Consider the following 20,856-nt stretch of genomic DNA (forward strand, 5'->3'; position numbering starts at 1 on the left):
AACATACCTTGGAAACCCTGACGTCACACTGACGTAACGGCGTCGGGGTTTCGGTGCGAACTTGAAATACTGATACTTTGAGCTTCATTTTTTTCATCTAATATTCAAACTATTATATTGAAATGACCGCCTGCAGAGTTCTCAAACAAAGCTTTTTAAGCCTAAACTGATTTATTGTTTTACTTTAGTGTCCCTTTAAAGGTAAGCCTTGTTTACTTGCTCTGCAGCCATTCTATCCTGGTTAAACGTTTTCGGTGAAACAGTACCAAGCAATATTGGCAGCAGGAGTCCAACATCAGCTTTGAGTCCGGTGGCGCAAGACAAAGGCTCAAAAAGAAGAGACGTTGCGGCCCTTGCACTTAACATGACTTTCCCATCTGAGACAAGAGTAAGCCGAGATATTTAGACTAAAAAACCCGAATTATTGTCATGGCATTCATACCGTAATTGGAGTCATTTATTCGTTTCTGGAACATTGAAGACTTGGGTGCCTTCGGAGTTATCTGCAACTCCTGGCACTAGCTGAAAACAGACCGCGTTATTTATTATCTCGTTGATTTCAATTATTTTGTGGTAGAAAATGCTTTCATTTAGGAGTAAAATATTTGCATGGAATCTGCAAAGCTACAGTGACGTTCAAAAGAAAATTCATTGTAAACGGCACAAGCGGTTCCCGCCTGACAAAGGTGGTGCTCCTGACCGTCTGCTGCTTTTAAAAGCAGAGAAGCGCAGAAGAAGGTTAATTTTGAAGAAAGACATCGAAACGTGGAGAAAACAAATGTGCAGCTGAAGTGCAAAAAACATGTGTACCTCAAAAGCGTGTACGCAGAATGGAGGGATAACGGGACAGGAAAACTGGCGACCAGGTGCACGGTAATTGAAAGCGTAAATAGAGAACTCGGAGTCATCTAAGGAAACGGAGAGAAACAGGAGGAAAAATGGATATGCAATAGATGGAAACAAAAAAGTGCATGTAGATTTTCAAACGCGGTAAGGAAGAAAACAGGGGAAACCATCTGTTATGTATAACACAAAGGGTAGTCCCGTGCTATTTGAGACCCTAGATGGCCGCCTCAGTACAGAAACATACCAGAGCCAAAACTTCTAACAGGATGAGGCACGTGTGTGCTGTAGCAAAATGTCTGGAAACGACAGAGCCTATCGTAATGGAATGCCTTGATATTTTCCAAGCAAGACCCGTAAAGAAGGTCCACCTTCCAGAGGCGCTGAGACTCAAAGCGGATGGAAGCTGTAAGTGGTCAGTGGTCGAGATATACAAGAGTCGTTTAGAGTATTCGTCGGAAAAAAAGCGGGGAAGAGATTGGATCTGTGACAGACATAGGCAATTTTGCAATACGGATACAGAGATCTTAATGAATAAAAAATGATCCAGGTGAGTAGGCAGGATGCTAGACTACAATAGATTTAGTAAAACCTGGTTATCACCCAGGCTAGGTGACTGTATGTCGCCGCCCCGTTTTGAAGGGGGATGCCAATAAACATCACCATGCCTTTCCCTCGAACACAACTCATTTCGTAGCATAAGGGGTGACACATGTGGGCCCACTAAAAACTGTCGCGTTCATGACTCATGGATTAATGCCTTGGTTCGACAAGTTACCACTTGGGTCATAGCCGACTAGTTCGAAAGACCCATATTAACACGACATGGGACTCCACTAGAGGTTGGCGCGGTAACAAGCACGGCTATTTCAGAGAACGCTGGCCTAAATGCCATGGCTAGAAGAGCGCTAAACGTCACCGGTACCAGAGCCGGTTAATGTATGACCAAATCTAAGCGAAATGAGCAAAAAGGTCCCCCATAGCGTCCATGCGTTCAAATCGTCAAACTCGAGGGCGACGCCATGTTGTTACCCAGTGCAGGCGACCAGGCGCAGAGGGTTTTGCATATTATTTTGAACATTGTTAGCCCTAAAAAATTGGAGGACCCTTAAGCTTCGCCTTCAAGAGTGGAACGCGGCAGCGTTATCGCAACCCGTTCGCACCGCCCACTCATTCGCTCGGCATGCTCTTGAGTCACACAAAGACGAAACGTGCGCCTGAGCAAGCGGAACGAACCAAAGAACTCGGTGTCTCGGAGGCAGAAACGATCTACGTGAGCCAAACGTCGTGATCGGCACGGACAGCCGGGCCGCGACGCGCCATGAAGGCGGACGCGATCATGGGGCTGACGCCTCGATGGGATCGTCCTCTATCTCGCTTGGGAGCGCCACGCCGACGCAGGACTCCTCGCCAGGAGCACGGCGCACATCGTAGGAGACGCTTTCCCACCAGACGCGCTACGGCGCAGCGATCACGTCAGAGGCGTTCCGCATCGGACGCTGCACCTAGGAATCGCGCTGTGAGCAGAAAGAGGAGCCGCGCCGCGCGGGAGTGTGGCGCGCCACCTGCCGGGGCAGCGCCGTACATTGCAAAGAGGGGGTCTTCTGTGTTTGCCGCAAGATGGGCTCTGCGTGGGCGCTAAGCGCAGAAGAAATGTAGCGGAAACGTACTTCGCTACGCGTTTAACTGCGGCTTCTGTAATTTACATGCTCATAATTAACCAAGAAGTGGGAGAGGCAAAGCAGGAGGGCGGGTCTAAAAATTAATCTGCAGAAAACGAAAGTAAGGCTTAAAGGGACACTAAAGCGAAACAATAAATCAGTTTAGACTACTCAAGCATTGTTTGAGAACCCTGCAGGCAGTGATTTAAAAAAAATAGTTTGATTATTAGATGAGAAAATGAAGGTCCGAACATTAGTATTAGAACTTCGCGCCGAAACCCCAGCGCCAGTACGTCAGCGTGACGTCAGGAATTCCAAAGTATGTTTTTGCATTTGGGCCGCGTTCGCTGAATAAAGGTTCTCGAAACATGCCATGCTTAATATTTGGTTCACTTAGAACACAATGTAGTCACCCTGTACCGCTATATATAATTAGTAAGCCGTAGAATATGCCATCAAAATCCTAGACGTCACAACCCCCAAGTGCGGGAACTTAAGTAGGCGTCGCCACCCGTATTTCGTTCTTGCGCTTTTTCTGGCTTACCAAACGTCTTATCGTTGTAAGAGTGGTGTTTTTGATGTTGTAGGACGGTAATTTACTGATGCAGAAGAAATGATTTTTCACTTTAGTGTCCCTTTAACAGTGTCGGAAGAGAACAGCAGTTTACGATAGGTAGCGGGGCACTGGAAGTGGTAAGGGAATACATCTACTTAGGACAGGTAGTGACCGCAGATCCGGATCATGAAACTGAAATAATCAGAAGAATAAGAATGGGCTGGGGTGCGTTTGGCAGGCATTCTCAGATCATGAACAGCAGGTTGCCATTATCCCTCAAGAGAAAAGTGTACAACAGCTGTGTCTTACCAATACTCACGTACGGGGCAGAAACCTGGAGGCTTACGAAAAGGGTTCCACTTAAATTGAGGTCGACGCAACGAGCTATGGCAAGAAGAATGATAGGTGTAACGTTCAGGGGTAAGAAAAGAGCAGATTGGGTGAGGGAACAAACGCGAGTTAATGATATCTTAGTTGAAATCAAGAAAAAGAAATGGGGGGGGGGGAGCATGGGCAGGACATGTAATGAGGAGGGAAGATAACCGATGGTCATTAAGCGTTAGGGACTGGATTCCAAGGGAAGGGAATCGTAGCAGGGGACGGCAGAGAGTTAGGTGGGCGGATGAGATAAAGAGTTTGCAGGAAAAACATGGCCACAATTAGTACATGACCGGGGTAGTTGGAGAAGTATGGGAGAGACCTTAGCCCTGCATTTGGCGTAACCAGGCTGATGATGATGAATTAACGTTATACACCACAGTATAACTTCCTATGGCCCGTTTCTAAGGCAACACCACATTCACTAGAGGCGCTTTTGTCCCGCTTTGAAGAGGCTTGTCAGAACGGCCACGTTTGCGATGAGCTCCGCTGGTAACAGCGCATCGGCCCTCGGCCGAGGATCACACCCACCGTCAACTACTGATTCCGGTAATTATAAAGTCGTTCTTCCTCGTCTACGGACTGGCAACACCGTTCTCAATTCAGTTTTCCAGCACGCTGACCTGGCAGGGCGGCTGTACCGGGCCCCGGACTTTCGCGATGCTCTCCTTTCAGTGCTAAATGCAACTGATATCCTCGGCGCTGGACAATACCAGATGAGCCATTTGTGGTTGGTGACATGTGTTAACAGCATCGCGAAACAGAAACTTGTCAACAAAGGCGAGTTGTTGGTGGAGGGCCTCAAGTGCCTTGTGATAGACCCGGAATGCAAGAATATCAAGATGAAGCTTCTTTGGCTTCCCCCACACCTCGAACAGAGACGGATTGTTGAAGCGCTAGAGCCATATGGCACAGTGCAGTCCATCACGAGAGAAATGTGGCGGTGTGACGGCATGGAGGGCTCGCAAATGACTAATCGAGACGCAGCGTTCACATTGAAAGATGGAGTTTCTGCCAGTAATCTGCCACATCTGTTGAGCATATACGGCCACCAGTACCTTATCTTGGTACCTGGCCGACCACCACTTTGCCTCCGGTGCAACAGAGTTGGGCATATCCGGCGACAATGTAGAACACCACAGTGCAGTACCTGTCACCGCTACGGTCACCCTGCAGATGCATGCGTCGGAACCTACGCTGACAAGCTTCGTGGAAATAGACCAGCTGAGGATGATACCATCACCGATCATCTAATGGATGTGAGCGAAGTTGTAGATGCAACTGGAGAAACACTCCCTGAGACTAATCGACAAGAACAGATTGAGCCGTCATCGGCTGACATTAGCCTCAGCCAGAAGCCTGCGAGCGAGGATGAGACTAAGGCGTCGGACGACGAACCAACTGTGTCATGGGCAGAATCGCCAACAGTTTAAGATCGCCCACCGTTAGTGGAATCTGGATCGATGTGCGAGGCCGCTAAGAAGCGTCCAGCGCCATCTGACACTCCATCGCCGTCGGGAAAGGAGGCTCGGGTTCCCAAAGTGTCAAAGTTGACAAAACCGCTCCGGGGAACGCCTACTCCTGCAGATGTCGCTTGTGTTAACGTGCACCAAAAGGTCCATAGTGCATCACCTCATCGTGAAGGGAGTGGTGCACCTCTGGAGCAGCGTTTAGACGCTGCACCTACATAGGTAATCATGGCGGGCGCTTTTCCCTTCCATTTTGGCAGTTTAAATGTCCGTGGCTGACGAAGTAAGCGACGGCAAGTACAGCTTCTTCATTTGTTACGCAATAGAAAATTAGATATTGCTGCTATCCAAGAAACAAAGATTGAATCCGACGAAAACACAGAAGTAGCTCTATCTCCATTCCTATCTGACTATAATGTTTGTCTCAGCCATGCAGTAGGCGTTTCCACAGGCTGTATGTTGTTAGAAAACATTTACCATGTGATTTGCTACATTTTTATACAGATAGGGAAGGGTGCCTAATCTGTTGCGATATTGATATCAGTGGTATGCGCTTTAGATTTGTGTGTGTTTATGCTCCGAACAAGTTACGTGAACGCGGGTGTTTCTTCTTATCTCTAGAACATCATTTCTGTACTGATCGTGCATTGGTCCTCTTTGGAGACTTTAATTGAGTATGTAACGTGCAAGATCATACGTCACTGAAGCTGAGACATGATCCAAGTAGTGATGCGTTGCAACGCCTGATATGTGATTATCAGCTTGTGGGCATTGGGGGAAAATGAAAAGGCGGGATGTCGATATACGCACTTCCAGGGTACCTCGCATGCAAGGCTTGATCGAATTTACGTTTCACTTAGCGCGCTACCTCTTATTTATGGATACACTGTGCACCCTATATTCTTTAGTGACCATTGCCTAGTCTCAGCATCGTTTGGCAGCCGTCGGTGTCAAAGTCGGCGTATGTGCTGGGAGCTGTGGAAGTTTAATAACCAATTACTTTCGCGTGAGTGTTTCTTAAATCGTATCACTGAGCGTATAGCTGATGTGTCATGCCGCAAGGACTTGCCACTCTTTGCTGAATGGGAATTATTTAAACAGGAAGTTAAAATGATAGCTATCGAAGAATCATCAATATTGACCTTTGAAAAAAAGAATAATTACAAAGAATTGTATAAACCTCTGAGTGAATTGCATGAGCTTGAATGCCTACATCCGGGTCAATATATTGATGATATTTATAAGGTCAAGGCAGAGTTACAAATTTTGAACGCAGAAAAATACAGAAGTGCACTAGTGCGTGCGCGGGAGCAGCGTTTCCTGGAAGAACCGCCTTGCAGTAGGGCCCTTGGTGATGAACGCCGACACGCGCTGTCGAAGCAAATACTAGCTATAGAGTATGGTGGAATCATTGTTAATGAGCCTACTCCAATAACTAAAGCGTTTTTCGAGCATTATCAAAAACTATTTCGAGACCATAAGCCATTGGATACAGATGCTGCCAAAAAATTGTATCGTTGATGCCCCAGTTAAATGAGGACGATTACGATTATACAAATTAAAACATTGATATTAATGAGGTAACTGCATGCATCGATTCGTTAGCGGAGGGCACGACGCCCGGCCCGGATGGCCTTACTGCCGAATTTTATCAGTGTTTTCGTTCCCTCTTATCACCATTATTATTACTTCAGGTGTACCGTGAGGCCTTCGAAGTCGGGTACCTAACCGCCACAATGTACGAAGGACACACTGTCCTTATAGCCAAAAGCGATGATGAGACTAAATTGCAAAAAGTTGACGGATATCGGCCTATATGCTTATGGAATGTTGATTATAAAATTTTTGCTAAGGTATTAGCTAACCGTTTGCAAGTTGTAATAAGATCTGTGGTCGGTGATCATCAAACATGTGGCATCAGGGGCCGCTCATTCAGACGAACATTCATGTTGCGAGATCGGTGCTAGAGTGCGTAGCTGAGGGGTTTGGACAGGTGGCAATGGTTCAGCTAGATCTGGCTAAGGCGTTCGACAGGATGAATCTCTCATTGCCGTTTACTGCACTAGAGCATATAAATATCGGGTCCCTGCTCCTTAGAGGTGTCAGGATATGTTATGCTAATGGTTCAACGAGGCTGATAGTGAATGGCTCTCTCTCCGATTCCATTAGGCTTGCATCATCAGTACGACAAGGATGCCCTTTGTCACCGCTTCTGTTCTGCTTGTATTTAGAACCACTTTGTATGAGCATTGTTAAAGAACAAAATTTCCAAGGGTTTAAATTACTGACTAATGAGGTTCGGGTTCTTGCGTATGCAGACGACGTGGCCTTTTTTTGTACAGATAAAAAGAGTGTGAAGACTGCTCTTGCAATTACAGAGGAATTTTGTGCGGCTTCTGGCGCAAGCGTTAATTTGAAAAAAGTTCGGGTTTTTTGTTTGGATTATGGGCCACAATGCCATCACATTACGCAGGCATTCAATGGAAAGAAGATCTTCGTTAGTTAGGCGTGCCTCTCTCACAGTATAGAAATAGCAACGCTCATTGGTCGGGAGAAGTTGGCAAAATTCAACGTAAAGTGAATTCATGGCGAGGGCGGAATTTGTCAATGTTCTTTTGTGCTGAAGTGTGTAACGTTTTCTTAGCTTCCCGTCTTGTGTATGTACTCCATGTACTGCACTGCTCACGACTTCGCCTTCAGGCACTGCATCGCGTATTTGCAACATTTATTTGGAGTTCGAGTTGTGAATCGATGCGGCGCGACAATTTGTTCCTCCCCCTTGAACGTGGTGGTCTAGGATTAGTCCATCTCTTCGTCAGGCAAATTGTTTCACGCCTGTTTTTCTTTCGAGACAATGACCATCCATTTTTGAGTGAAATGTTGCAACTCCGTTTAGTTCATTATATTCCTACTATAGTAGCGTCAGCAAATGCCAAAGATGTCCCACAGGCTCCTTGGGGCTTTCTTAAGGAGGTTGTTGACACATTTATTTTCTTGAAAGTTAGATTCAGCCTGGCGTACGTGTTCACTGCGAGTCGAAAAGCAATTTCTGCGGCACTGGTGGACTCTATTTTCCCAGATCCTTTGTATCGTGCACCTTATTTAAGCCGACCTTATCAGGGCGTACTTAAGCGCGTCGGAAAAATGTGTGTACCTCCTGGAGTAAAAACATTTTTCTTTAAATTACATTCGGAAGCACTCCCTGTTAAAACTTGGTTGAATTCGAGGGGTTGCTTTGTGCCGTGGTCAACAAACTGTCAGCTCTGTCCACGTGGCGAAACAATAGATCCCTGCTTCATAGACTGTAGGGACGCTGTTTTTTTGGATATTCTCCAACGGACGCTTAAAAGGGACACTGACATGACTCCATATACAATTAGGTTTCTGCCGTTGAAAGTTACGGCTGGTCCTCCCTATGACATGTTCATAGTACTTGGTTTACATAGCCTATGGAGAAGTAGACTGTGTGACCGCCATGCCGAAAGCCCGTGATCTACAAAGTCCTTCCTTCGCGAAAGTGCTGCTTATGTAAGAAGTGTCTACGCTGCGCAGGAACCTCCGCCAGACTGGACGCACTTGATGGATGCATGTGTGTGCTTGCCTGAGCTTTAGGTGTGTAGTTGTGTCCACTTTGTAATACACCTTCAGTTTTCTTTTCCATGTAACAAAGCGAAAAAAAAGAGTCGTGGCTAAGAGGTAGCGTCTCCGTCTCACACTCCAGAGACCCTGGTTTGATTTCCACCTAGCCCATCTCGCAAGTTGTTTTTATTTATGAATTGCCTTCCGCCATCTTTTGCTCACCGCCAACGCCGCCGACGCTGACGACACCGGCTTTTCTGCGACACGAGCTTCTTAACGATATCGCGTTAAAATGAGTCGTAGCAACATGGCGGTGTCTTCGCGCGCGGTTGCCGCTTTCTTCACCCAGGTTTTCCTCTACAGTAAGCATACTAACTCTATGATGTGAAGGAGGCATTTTCGACGACTGCGATGGACCACGCGACCTGCCAGCGTGGCGTTATGGCTTCGGCGTTGCGCTATATAAGCCCGGAGACGCGAGATTAAGTCAGGCCACGGCGACCGCATTTCGGTGGGGGCTAAATGCAACAGCGCTTCTTATGTACTTTGCATTGTGGTTGCATGGTCCAAACTCTTCAGCAGTTCCGTACCATGGTGGGCCTCATAATCATATCGTGGTTTTGGCATGTAAAAGCCTCGAGATTTTTTTTTACTCGCTGCGTCGATGACGCATGCTAATAATGTTTCACGGCCACGCATTTCGCTCTGCAATGTCGCGCTAGCGCCAGTTGGTATCTGCCGCAATACAAAATTGGTGTACGACTTGATGGCGCATTCCTTTCTCCAGTCGATTTGATGAATCTCACCTTTGGCAACTGGCACGGTGAGCTTGTCTGGCAGCCGAATGTGGGCAAAATCCTGGGAAGCCTTGGTGCAGTAGACGGACAGCCACTCGTACTGGTCCCAGCTCGTTCCGTGGCGCAGCGACAGCGTCACGTTCTCGCCGGAGTAGCGGCCCAGTTTGTCGAAGCTAGCGAGAAGCTGCTCTCAAAGGTCTGTTCGAGCTACGCACGCTGCTACTCACCTGCGCTTTTCGTTGGCAATGACGATGCCGTTGGTGCCGGACACATCACCCCTGCCTACAAGGAAGTGGGCATCTGCGCACAGAAAAGAAACACCGCACTATGGGAATCGGCACAAGCGAAGCTTTGCCCAGCCTGCAACAGCGTATGACGGACGTGCAGAGGATTTTGACGACGAACACATCCGGCACTGACCACGGAATTTTATTCAACATAAAAACGGGGCACAGGGGGTCATCTCACCTTTCTTTCTTATTCAACATAAAGTCGGGCACAGGGGGTCATCTCACCTTTCTTTTTTATTCAACATAAAATCGGGGCACAGGGGGTCATCTCTCCTTTCTACAGCGAAACTGTATATGACTAGCCGATTCGTCCGTCCGTCTGTCGTTCGTCTGTACGCCGAAAACCCCTCTGGCGTAACCACATGCGCATGCGCGACAAAAAAAAACAGAGAAAGAGTGGAGCGCGATTAGCCAACACTACATAGATAGCACAAGGCCTGTTTACTCCGATCCATGAAGTCATTAGAAACAGTAAAGAACAGGATAGAGCAACTCCTTCTATAACTAGCGATGATGTCAGAAGGGCCTTGCAAGACATGAAACAAAGAAAACGGCAGGAGAAGATGGAATAAGAGTCAGTTTAATCAAAGATGGGGAAAACATCATCACCATCGTCATCAGCCTGGTTACGCCCACTGCAGCGCAAAGGCCTCTCCCATACTTCTCCAACTACCCCGGTCATGTACTAATTGTGGCCATGTTGTCCCTGCAAACTTCTTAATCTCATCCGTCCACCTAAATTTCTGCCGCCCCCTGCTACGCTTCACTTCACTTAGAATCCAGTCCGTAACCCTTAATGACCATCGGTCATCTTCCCTCTCATTACATGTCCTGCCCATGCCCATTTCTTTTTCTTGATTTTAACTAAGATGTCATTAACTCGCGTTTGTTCCTTCACGCAATCTACTCCTTTCTTGTCCCTTAATGTTACACCTAACATTCTTCTTTCCATAGCTCGTTGCGTCGTCCTCAATTTAAGTAGAACCCTTTTCGCAAGCCTCCAGGTTTCTGCCCCGTACGTGAGTACTGGTAAGGCACAGCTGTTATATACTTTTCTCTTGAGGGATAATGGCAACCTGCTGTTCATAATCCCAGAATGTCTGCCAAACGCACCACATCCCATTCTTATTCTTCTGATTATTTCAGTATCATGATCCGGATCCGCAGTCACTACCTGTCCTAAGTAGATGTATTACCTTACCACTTCCAATGACTCGCTACCTATCGTAAACTGCTGTTCTCTTCGGAGACTGCTAAACATTATATTGTTTTCTGCAGATTGATTTTTATACCCACCCTTCTACTTTGCCTCTCCAAGTCAGTGAGCATGCATTGCCGTTGGTCCCGTGAGTTACTAAGCAAGACAATATCATCAGCGAATTGCAAGTTAGTAAGGTATTCTCGATTAACTCTTATCACTAATTCTTCCCAATCCAGGTCTCTGAATACCTCCTGTAAACACGCTGTGAATAGCATTGGAGAGATCGTATCTCCCTGCCTGACGGTTTTGTTTATTGGGATTTCGTTGCTTTCTTTATGGAGGAGTACGGTGGCTGTGAAGCCGCTATAGATATCTTCCAGTATTTTTACATATGGCTCATCTACACCCTGATTCCGTAATGCCTCCATGACTGCTGATGTTTCGACTGAATCAAACACTTTCTCGTAATCAATGAAAGCTATATATAAAGATTGGTTATATTCCGCACATTTTTCTATCACCTGTTTGATAGTGTGAATATGGTCTATTGTTGAGTAGCCTTTACGGAATCCTGCCTGGTCCTTTGGTTGACGGAAGTCTAAGGCGTTCCTGATTCTGTTTGCAATTACCTTAGTAAATACTTTGTAGGCAACGGACAGTAAGCTGATCTGTCTATAATTTTTCAAGTCTTTGGCGTCGCCTTTCTTATGGATTAGAATTATGTTAGCGTTTTTCCAAGATTCCGGTACGCTCGAGGTTATGAGGCATTGCGTATACAGGGTGGCCAGTTTCTCTAGAACAATCTGACCACCATCCTTCAACAAATTTGCTGTTACCTGATCCTCCCCAGCTGCCTTCCCCCTTTGCATAGCTCCTAAGGCTTTCTTTACTTCTTCTGGCGTTACCTGTGGGATTTCGAATTCCTCTAGGCTATTCTCTCTTCCACAATTGTCGTGGGTGCCACTGGTACTGTATAAATCTCTATAGAACTCCTCAGCCACTTGAACTATCTCATCCATATTAGTAACGATATTGCTGGCTTTGTCTCTTAACACACACATCTGATTCTTGCCTATTCCTAGTTTCTTCTTCCCTGTTTTTAGGCTTCCTCTGCTCCTGAGAGCCTGTTCAATTCTATCCATATTATAGTTCCTGATGTCCGCAGTCTTACGCTTGTTGATTAGCTTAGAAAGTTCTGCCAGTTCTATTCTAGCTGTAGGGTTAGAGGCTTTCATACATTGGCGTTTCTTGATCAGATCTTTCGTCTCCTGCGATAGCTTACTCGTATCCTAACGGAGTTACCGCCGACTTCTATTGCACACTCCTTAATGATGCCCGTAAGATTGTCGTTCATTCCTTCAATACTAAGGTCCTCTTCCTTAGTTAAAGCCGAATACTTGTTCTGTAGCTTGATCCGCAATTGCGCTATTTTCCCTCTTACCGCTAACTCATTGATCGGCTTCTTATTGTACCAGTTTCTTCCGTTCCTGCCTCAAGTCTAGGCTAATTCGAGTTCTTAAGATCCTGCGGTGACTGCAGCGCACCTTGACGAGCATGTCCACATCTTGTCTGAAGCCAGGGTTAGCGCAGAGTATGAAGTCTATTTCATTTCTAGTCTCGCCATTCGGGTTCCTCCACGTCCACTTTTGGCTATCTCGCTTGCGGAAGAAAGTATTCATTCTCCGTATATTATTCTGTTCTGCAAACTCTACTAATAACTCTCCCCTGCTATTCCTAGAGCCTATGGCATATTCCCCCACTGACTTGTTTCCAGCCTGCTTCTTGCCTACCCTGGCATTGAAGTCGCCCATCAGTATAGTGTATTTTGTTTTCACTTTACCCATAGCCGATTCCACGTCTTCATAGGAGCTTTCGACTTCTTGGTCATCAGGACTGGATGTAGGGGCGTAGGCCTGCACGACCTTCAATTTGTACCTCTTATTGTTTCACAACAAGACCTGCCACCCTCTCGTTAATGCTATTGCATTCCTGTATGTTACCAGCTATATCCTTATTAATCAGGAATCCGGCTCCTAGTCGGATTCCTCCTAGTTCTCGTCTCTCCGCTAAGCCCCGGTAGCGCAGGACGTGCCCGCTTTTCATCACTGTATATGCTTCTTTCGTCCTGCTCACTTCATTGAGCCCTATTATATGTCATTTACTGCCCTCTAATTCCTCCAATAGCACTGCTGGACACGCCTGACTAGGTAACGTTCTAGCGTTAGACGTTGCAGGTTCAGATTCCAATGGCGGCCTATCCGGAACCAGCGATTCTTAGCACCCTCTGCTACGTCGCAGGTCTGACCGCGGCCGTGGTCAGTTGCTTCGCAGCTGCTGGGGACTGAGGGCCGGGGTTTGATTGTTGTGTTCATATAGGAGGTTGTGGCCAAGTACTGCACCAGGGTGGCCAATCCTGCTCTGGTGAGGAAGTGCGTTACCGGTTCTCGTCACCAGGATCAGGCCACACTCCTGGCCTGTTTATGCAATTTTATCAACACACGGATTCCTTTTTTAATCCGGAGGAAAATTGCGCGGCACCGGGATTCGAACCACGGTCCTCTTGCAGGCGAGGCGGATGGTCTACCTCTACGCCGCCGCTGCATCTTCGGAGAGAGTCAGAGAAGTCAGAGTCAGTCAGAAAAGACATACTGCTTGGAAAACTGGTGGCTCTGTATACGAAGTGCCTATCGACTGCAAGGGTCCCAGGAAACTGGAAGAATGCAAACATTATACTAATCGAGGGAGACATTAAAGAATTGAAAAAGTGTATGCCCATTAGCTTACTCCCAGTATTATCTAAAATATTCACCAAAATTCTCTCCAACAGAATAAGGGCAACACTGGAGTTTATTCAACCAAGGGAACATGCTGACTTCAGGAGGGGATACTCTACAATGGATCACATCCATGCCATTAATCAGGTTATCGAGAATTCCGCAGAGTACAATAAGCCTCTCTATGTGGCTTTCATAGATTATGAAAAGGCATTAGATTCAGTAGATATACCAGCAATCATAGAGGCAATACGTAGTCAAGGAGTACAGAACGCCTACGTAAATACTTTGGAAAATATCTACCGAGGTTTTACAGCTACCTTAATTCTATACAAGAGAAGCAGGAAGACAGCTATAAAGAAAGGGGTCAGACAGGGAGACACAATCTCTCCAATGCTATTCACTGCGTGCTTGGAAGAAGTATTCAAGCTATTAAATTAGGAATGTTTAGGAGTAAGGATCGACGGCGAATACCTCAGCAACCTTCGGTTTGCCGATGACATTGTTCTATTCAGCAACACTGCAGACGAGTTACAGCAAATAATTGAGGATCTTAACAGAGAAAATGTAAGAGCGGGGTTGAAGATTAATGTGCAGAAGACAGATAATGATCAATAGCCGGGCAAAGGAACAAGAGCTCAGGATCGCCAGTCAGCCTCTAGTGTCTGTGAAGGACTACGTTTACCTAGGTCAATTGATCACAGAGAACCCTGATTATGAGAAGGAAATTCATAGAACAATAAAAATGGGTTGGATCGCATGCGGCAGGCATCGTCAGCTCCTGACTGGAACCTTGCCATTATCATTGAAAAGGAAGGTGTACAATCAGTGCATTTTACCAGTGCTGACATATGGGGCAGAAACTTGGAGACTGACAAAGAAGCTTGAGAACAAGTCAAGGACCGCGCCAAGAGCGATGGAACGAATATTGCTAGGCATAACATTAAGAGATAGAACGAGAGCGGTTTGGATCAGAGAGCAAATGGGTATAGACGATATCATAATTGACATCAACAGAAAAAAATGGAGCTGGGCAGGTCATGTTATGCGCCGGTTAGATAACCGTTGGACCGTTAGCTTTACAGAATCGATAACAAGAGAAAGAAAACCCAGTAGAAGACGGCAGAAGACTAGGTGGAGTGATGAAATTGGGAAATTCACAGGCGCTAGTTGGAATCGGTTGGCGCAGTACAGGGATAATTGGTGATGGCAGGGAGAGGCCTTCGTACTGCAGTGGACATAAAAGAGGCTGCTGCTGATGATGATGAGGTCACGCTACCTGGCCCGAAATTTCCATTGACAAGGCTAGCGTGATGAAAGCGGTGATGTAAAAATCCTTGTTGCCAACTCGGGAGCATCCCCATTATGTTCTATGGCAAGCGGGCCAGGTAACATGACTTCATGGATCGGAGTGTAAAGGCCTTGTGCTATCTAGGTGGTGTTTGATTAGCTGCGCCAGTACTGACATCATTGCTCTCCGTCGCAGCCGAGCGCGAGCAGCCACTGCGTACAAAGGATCCGGCAGCCTACCAAGCCTTCGTTTAATGAACCATCTGGATTAAGCCAGTGATAAACAACGGGGCCGCAGGTTTCAGCTTCGCTGGTTAACCATCTGTACGGAGTGCTTGGTCGGCGATTTTTTTTTTTGTAAAGAGAATTCTGGCGCTGTGATCGCCAAAGCGAAAGGACGAGTTTACATCGGCTCCGTCATTTATCACTAATTCCGCAGCGCTAATTTGCGCAAATCGAAGTTTTATGTATCTCTATGTGTTCGTGAAGTCGAGATGCAACGACGGATAGTAAAGTTCCCAAAGGTAGGGCTTCTTCGCCGAATTATCGAACATTGTCAACCACCGCCGTGCGAGGGGCCACTAAGCCTACAGGTGTGCTCCGCAAGCGCTAGGCCTCGTCGCCGTCGCATCTGCCGCGGCTCGCCGCCTCGGCCGCCGCCACTCAACCCCGAGACGGAGGAGACGTCCGTTCGGGGCTGAGTTCGTTTATTCCCTCTAGTCGTCGTTGGAAAAGGGCCAAGTAGGTCAAAGCCTACGCGAAAGAAAGGTTCAGAAGGAACTTCAATTAGATGGAGTCGTCCGACAGGGGGCAGGGGAGGTTTCTTCCGGCGCTGACAGAATTCGCATGTTGCGGCATAACGACGCACAGAGCGGTAGAGACCCGGCCAGAATAACCGGCGTCGTACGCGGTCGTATGTACGTAAACTTCCAAGGTGTCCTGCCGTCGGTGCATCGCGAAGTTGTTCGAGAACGACGGATCGCAGATGACAAGGAAGGACAAGGAGCAATACAGGGCCGCCAGGGTTGATATTGAGGCAGTAGAGGATGCCATCATGCAAAACGAACATGCGGCACCTGGCGTCGGTGCTGCCAGTTTGCACTCCGGTGATAATGGACTGTAAGGATGCGTGGCGTTGCTGTTCAGCACGCATGTCGGTCATATCAGTCAAAGCCATCACGCAGGTCACCGGATCATGCGCAACACGATTGGGAGGATCCACGGGGTGACGCGAGAGGCAGTCAGCGTCCTTGTACAGATATCCAGACTTATAGGCGGCAACAAATGAAAATTCCTGGAGCCGCAAAGCCCAGCCACCAAGCAGTCCTGTGGGGTCCCGGAGGGAAGACAGCCAGCAGAGAGCGTGGTGGTCTGTAACGACCGAAAACGTTCGGCCGTACAAATACGGCCGGAACTTGGCGACTACCCAAACTAAAGCCAAGCACTCCCGCTCGGTGATGGAGTAATTTCTCTCCGCAGGTGATAGCAGGCGGCTGGCTCGTTGTCTGAGCGCACGACTGAACGACGTGGGAACAAGCATACAAAACGGGAGTACTTCTCTCTTCCTATGGTACGAAGTGAAACAAAACACCTAGACATTCGGTTTGTGTGGTTTATTACTTCTCTAAACTTTATAACTATTGAAGGAACAGATTACAAAAATAACATACGTTGCTTTCAATAATTCTTGAAGTCACGTGCGCTATGGGCGACGTCACAGTATAGACATGTACGTAGGCGCACTTGCGCATAAACGTCACCTCTCCGGCTGGGAGCCCGAGAGGACTAGGGCAAACGGCGTTTGATTTGAAATTGCAGCTTTAAGCGGCGCGTAGTTATGTAACATTTAGCAGACACGATCGCTAGCGCACATTGAATGCACTGCGCTTGTCAGCTCAAAATGGCCAGACATGATCAAGGACCCTTTTAGAAGTACCCTGTCGTGTGCTTGCGGCGAGCGCTGCAGCACAGGCGGTGGCAGCATCTACTCAGACTGCGACTGCGGAGCGAGATTAGCTGCTGCGACAGCAGCGGTGGAAAATTCGTTTCATATTCGCTGTGACACCAAAAAGGCGTGCCTCTTAAAGATATTTCGAGATGCAGAGAAGAACGATGTTTACAAGACGGCGGAAGCGGGAAGTCCCGAAGCAGCACTCGGCCAACGTGTCGCGCAATGATGGTGGCGCCATCTCTTTATCTCTGTTTCAACATCATCTTGTAAACGGTGAGCTCGCTGACATTCGTATATAAAGTCGTTTTGTTAACGGTATTCGCGCACGTTTGGCGCACTCCTTCAGCGCTGTTCCAAGCATGTTCAACGCCAAGGTATTCGTTCCTTTCGCGTAAAAGAGCAGAATGGAACGATAACGCACAACCGAGCCTGCAGACGCTATATTTGCGAAAGACGAAACAGTATATCCAGTAGGGTGTAGTGTGTTTGCAACTGAAAACCAGCGCCACTTCGGCGTACTGCCAAAGGAAACGGAGGAGGGCCGCACCAGGGGACGAGGACCGGAGAAGAAGCATAGCGGTACGCGTTTGCCTTTGCGCAAATAAAATCAGTTAATCAGTTAGCACCAGCGTCAGATGTACTTTTGAGAAGATGCCCTGAGCGAGCTCTGACACTACAAAACGTGGCGACGAGTTTGTGTCCCGCTTGACAGTACAACACGGGCAACAAGCGCGAAGACGAGAAGAAACCGCTGAGGTGCACGCAGTGCGACACAAACTACGTGTTGCACGCAATGCCACGCACAAAAGATGCAAGTCCGTTCATCGTGCCACGTCCCAAGTAAGAAGCATGGAGTTAATCCTGCCCGCTGTTACGTTTGACCTTCGGGAGCTGGCGATCTTCAGGGAAACGACCGTCGGAATGGCGCCGGCAGGTCTGCTGCGGCGACTCGCTTAGAAAACCATACGTCAGTCCCTAGCCCGTTGGCGCCACCATATCTGCTGCGACGACTCGCTTTGTAAGGACCACAATGTATTTAAGGAGCCGTTGGCGGCTCCTCAGCGTGCATTCTGTTTCAGCAATGTTAGACTGATGAACTATAACGTTCTCATGTAGATACTGTAAATAAATCCCATATTTCTCGTTCTCGTTGAGAACAAGTCTCTCCCGTCAAGAACGTCCTCAGCGTGGATACGTTGGACGACGGCATGTGCCAGCTACCATCTATTTCATGCCCGACCCCAACCATTACAAATGGCTGACAGCAGTGAGATGGACTTTGCGACGTGGTGCTGTGACTACGGTGCATGCTTGGTTCTTGCTTTGACTCTCTAGGTTTCATGTTGTGGTTGTTCAGTTTAGAACAGTAGGGAAGCTGGATTGTTGATTGTTAGCTAGGTTGTGTTTTCATAGGTAGGTTTAGCGAGTAGGATTAAGGCAGTAAAGCAGCAATCATGGAGTTAAGGACACTGCTGAGAGACGAATTCTTGATTCTTAGTGAGGAACAAGGCCTGGAGGTACGCAAGGAAATGCTAAAATCGGTATTATTGCAGTTGATTTCCGAACAGGCCAGTGAGGAAGAAATTGAAATGGGGTTGGAACTTCCTAGGAAAAGAGAGAAATGGGACAGAGAGAGAGAGATAGCAACGCAAGAAACATCGCGAGTAAAAGAAAAATGCAACTTGAACTTGGAAGAAAACGTTTGGAGTTGTCTCAAGCAAGTGAAGGGGCTCTGGGACAATCAACTGAGGCAGAACGATACCACATGGACAAGCTGTTAAAGCCATTTGAGGTGGAGAACGACATAGGCTTGTTCCTCGGAAATTTTGAAAGGACTTGCAGGAAGGAGAACTTCGGTCCAAGTACATGCCCACAGCGGTTCCTGTCTATGTTGCCGTGTGAGGCGGCGGAAGTAATCGCCAGACTCATTGCAGAAGATGCATATTATTATGCAAAAGTTAAGGCTAGTCTCCTGAAGAAATACCGCCTTTCAGCCGAAGCTTTTCGGCAAAGGTTTAGGAGCACAGGGAAGAAAGATAGCGAGGGGTATCCGGAGTTTGCATACGGCTTAAAGGCCAACCTAGTCGAGTAGCTGAAAAGCGCGGAAGCGTACGACAGCAGAGACATGATCATTGAATGCATGTGTCTAGAGCAGTTTTACAAAAGCATCCCACCATCTGTGAAACTGTGGGTGCAAGACAGAGGGAATGTAAACACTGTGGAAAGGGCGGCTGAATTAGCCGAAGAGTACGCAACGCGGAGAAAGCTGAACGCCGAGTGCGGAAATTGGGACGGCAGAAATGGACCGCGGAAACCATTTCCGTTCAAAAAGGGTTCGCAGACTAGATGATCGGTGCCTGTAGAAGTAGAGGAAAAGCCCGCCGAAAAGAGCGAGCAGAAATCAAACGGGGAAACTGTACAAAGAGAGCCGAAAAGAAAATTCGAATCTTTTAGACCGATCCGCTGCTACAAGTGCTACAAACTCGGACATATCGCTGTAAACTGCGGGAAGATTAGCGGAAGCCTACGATGAAAAAGATGAGAATATGGAACTTTTAAGCCCATATCCTCACGACCTGGAAGGTAATGGCAAACCATGCCGCGTGCTGCGAGACAGTGCCGCCACTATGGACATTGTCCATCCGTCCTACGTGACGGTAGATGACTTCACGGGAGAAGTAGCATGAATCAAACAGGTTGTAGAAGAACACGGCGTTTGTCTGCTCATGGCCAAAGTCAAAATCAGGGGACCGTTAGGGAAGCTCGTGAACGAGGCTGCAGTTTCCAAGTTTTTGTCACTGCAGTATCCTTACACTTCTTCGAATCGGTCGGATAAGTTACTGCGTGACAAAGGGCTTAAATTGGGAGAGGGCGTAGTACAGGCATTGACGCGACACCAAGCTCGTAAAATCGCGTCACTTTCAGCTGAATATGCAAAAGCTGTTCCAGCGGAAGCAGCAAAAGGGGCAACTTCAGTAACCCAGTCCGAGTTAGGCTCGAGGGACGAAAAAATGGTTGAGGAAAGCCTGCCAGCTGACCAGCTCAACGAGAGTGTATCACTAGGATGTCAAAGTTCACGTCTGCAGGAAGAGCCAGCTGACGCACTCGCAAGCGAGATAGGGTCCTTCCTATCACCGGCCTCAAAGAACTTCGATCAGCTCTTACGTGTGGAGAGAGAGTCACTGGCAGCCGATCAAAAGAATGACGACAGCTTAGCTAAATTGCATCACACAGCTAAAGAAGGCATTGCTAGGCGCAACGTTACGATACAAGAGAGAGGAGAATTGTTGTATCGGCACTACAGAGACAGAAAGGGCAGGATTCTAGATCAGTTAGTCGTACCTACTAAGTACAGGGAGGACCTTTTGAGTCTCTGTCATAGAAATGGGTGGTCTGGCCACCTAGGCATAAACAAATCGAATGAAAGATTCCTTATGGAGTACTACTGGGCTGGCTGTTTCAAAGACGTAGAAAACTTTGTAAGATCATGCGACGCCTGCCAGAGCTCGGGCAAGGAAGGAGAAACATGGAAAGCTCAACTAAAGGTAGTGCCCTTAATAACAGAACGTTTCAGGTGACTTGTGATAGACAGGGTAGGGCCTTTACCAAAGACAAAGTCGGGTTACAATTACTTGTTTCCCATGCTGTGTCCGGCTACAAAGTTTCCAGAAGCAATCCCTCTGAAAGAGCGCAGCTCCACCGAAGTAGTAGACGCGATTTTGACAGTATTCGCACGAGTTGGGCTTCAAGCCGAAATTCAGGCGGATCAAGGGTCAGTATTGACCAGGTCACTGACTTCCACATTCTTACAAAACTGCGGGGTAAAGTTGATACACAGTTCCGTCTATCACCCTCAGTCAAATAGTGTAGAGAGGTGGCATTCAGTGCTTAGGCTAGTTTTGCGGACGCTATGTTACGGGCACAAGGAGGACTGGCAGAATTGTCTTTTTGCCACTTTGTTTTCTTTGCGAACTGTTGCTCATGACGCTACAGGGTTCTCGCCAGCAGAACTAGTGCATGGGAAGACACTCCGTTCTCCACTGAGAATGTTAAGAGAAATGTGGTAG

The 20,856-nt window shown here is 47.5% G+C and overlaps 2 protein-coding genes and 1 pseudogene across 2 annotated transcripts in view; 2 read left to right on the forward strand and 1 right to left on the reverse strand.

Moving 5' to 3' along the window:
• LOC142565934 (protein Skeletor, isoforms B/C-like) overlaps nt 1-20,856 on the reverse strand; it is a 325,890-nt gene that overhangs the window by 157,360 nt on the left and 147,674 nt on the right. The window contains exons 6-7 of the mRNA XM_075676557.1: nt 9,511-9,583; nt 9,293-9,456 (exon numbers count right to left, since the gene is read on the reverse strand). Coding sequence (XP_075532672.1) covers nt 9,293-9,456; nt 9,511-9,583 — 237 coding nt within the window. The remainder of the gene's footprint in view (nt 1-9,292; nt 9,457-9,510; nt 9,584-20,856) is intronic.
• LOC142566185 (uncharacterized) lies at nt 4,155-4,871 on the forward strand. The gene has a single exon (XM_075677038.1). It carries the CDS (start codon nt 4,155-4,157, stop codon nt 4,869-4,871), a length of 717 nt encoding a protein of 238 aa, XP_075533153.1.
• LOC142566186 (uncharacterized) lies at nt 19,417-20,367 on the forward strand (annotated as a pseudogene).

Source organism: Dermacentor variabilis, unplaced genomic scaffold (genome assembly GCF_050947875.1).
Source record: "Dermacentor variabilis isolate Ectoservices unplaced genomic scaffold, ASM5094787v1 scaffold_12, whole genome shotgun sequence".
Classification (NCBI taxonomy): Eukaryota; Metazoa; Arthropoda; class Arachnida; order Ixodida; family Ixodidae; genus Dermacentor; species Dermacentor variabilis.

What these genes read in the sequence shown, in the direction of transcription:
- LOC142566185 (XM_075677038.1), top strand. Translation starts at nt 4,155, where the DNA reads ATGAGCCATTTGTGGTTGGTGACATGTGTTAACAGCATCGCGAAACAG.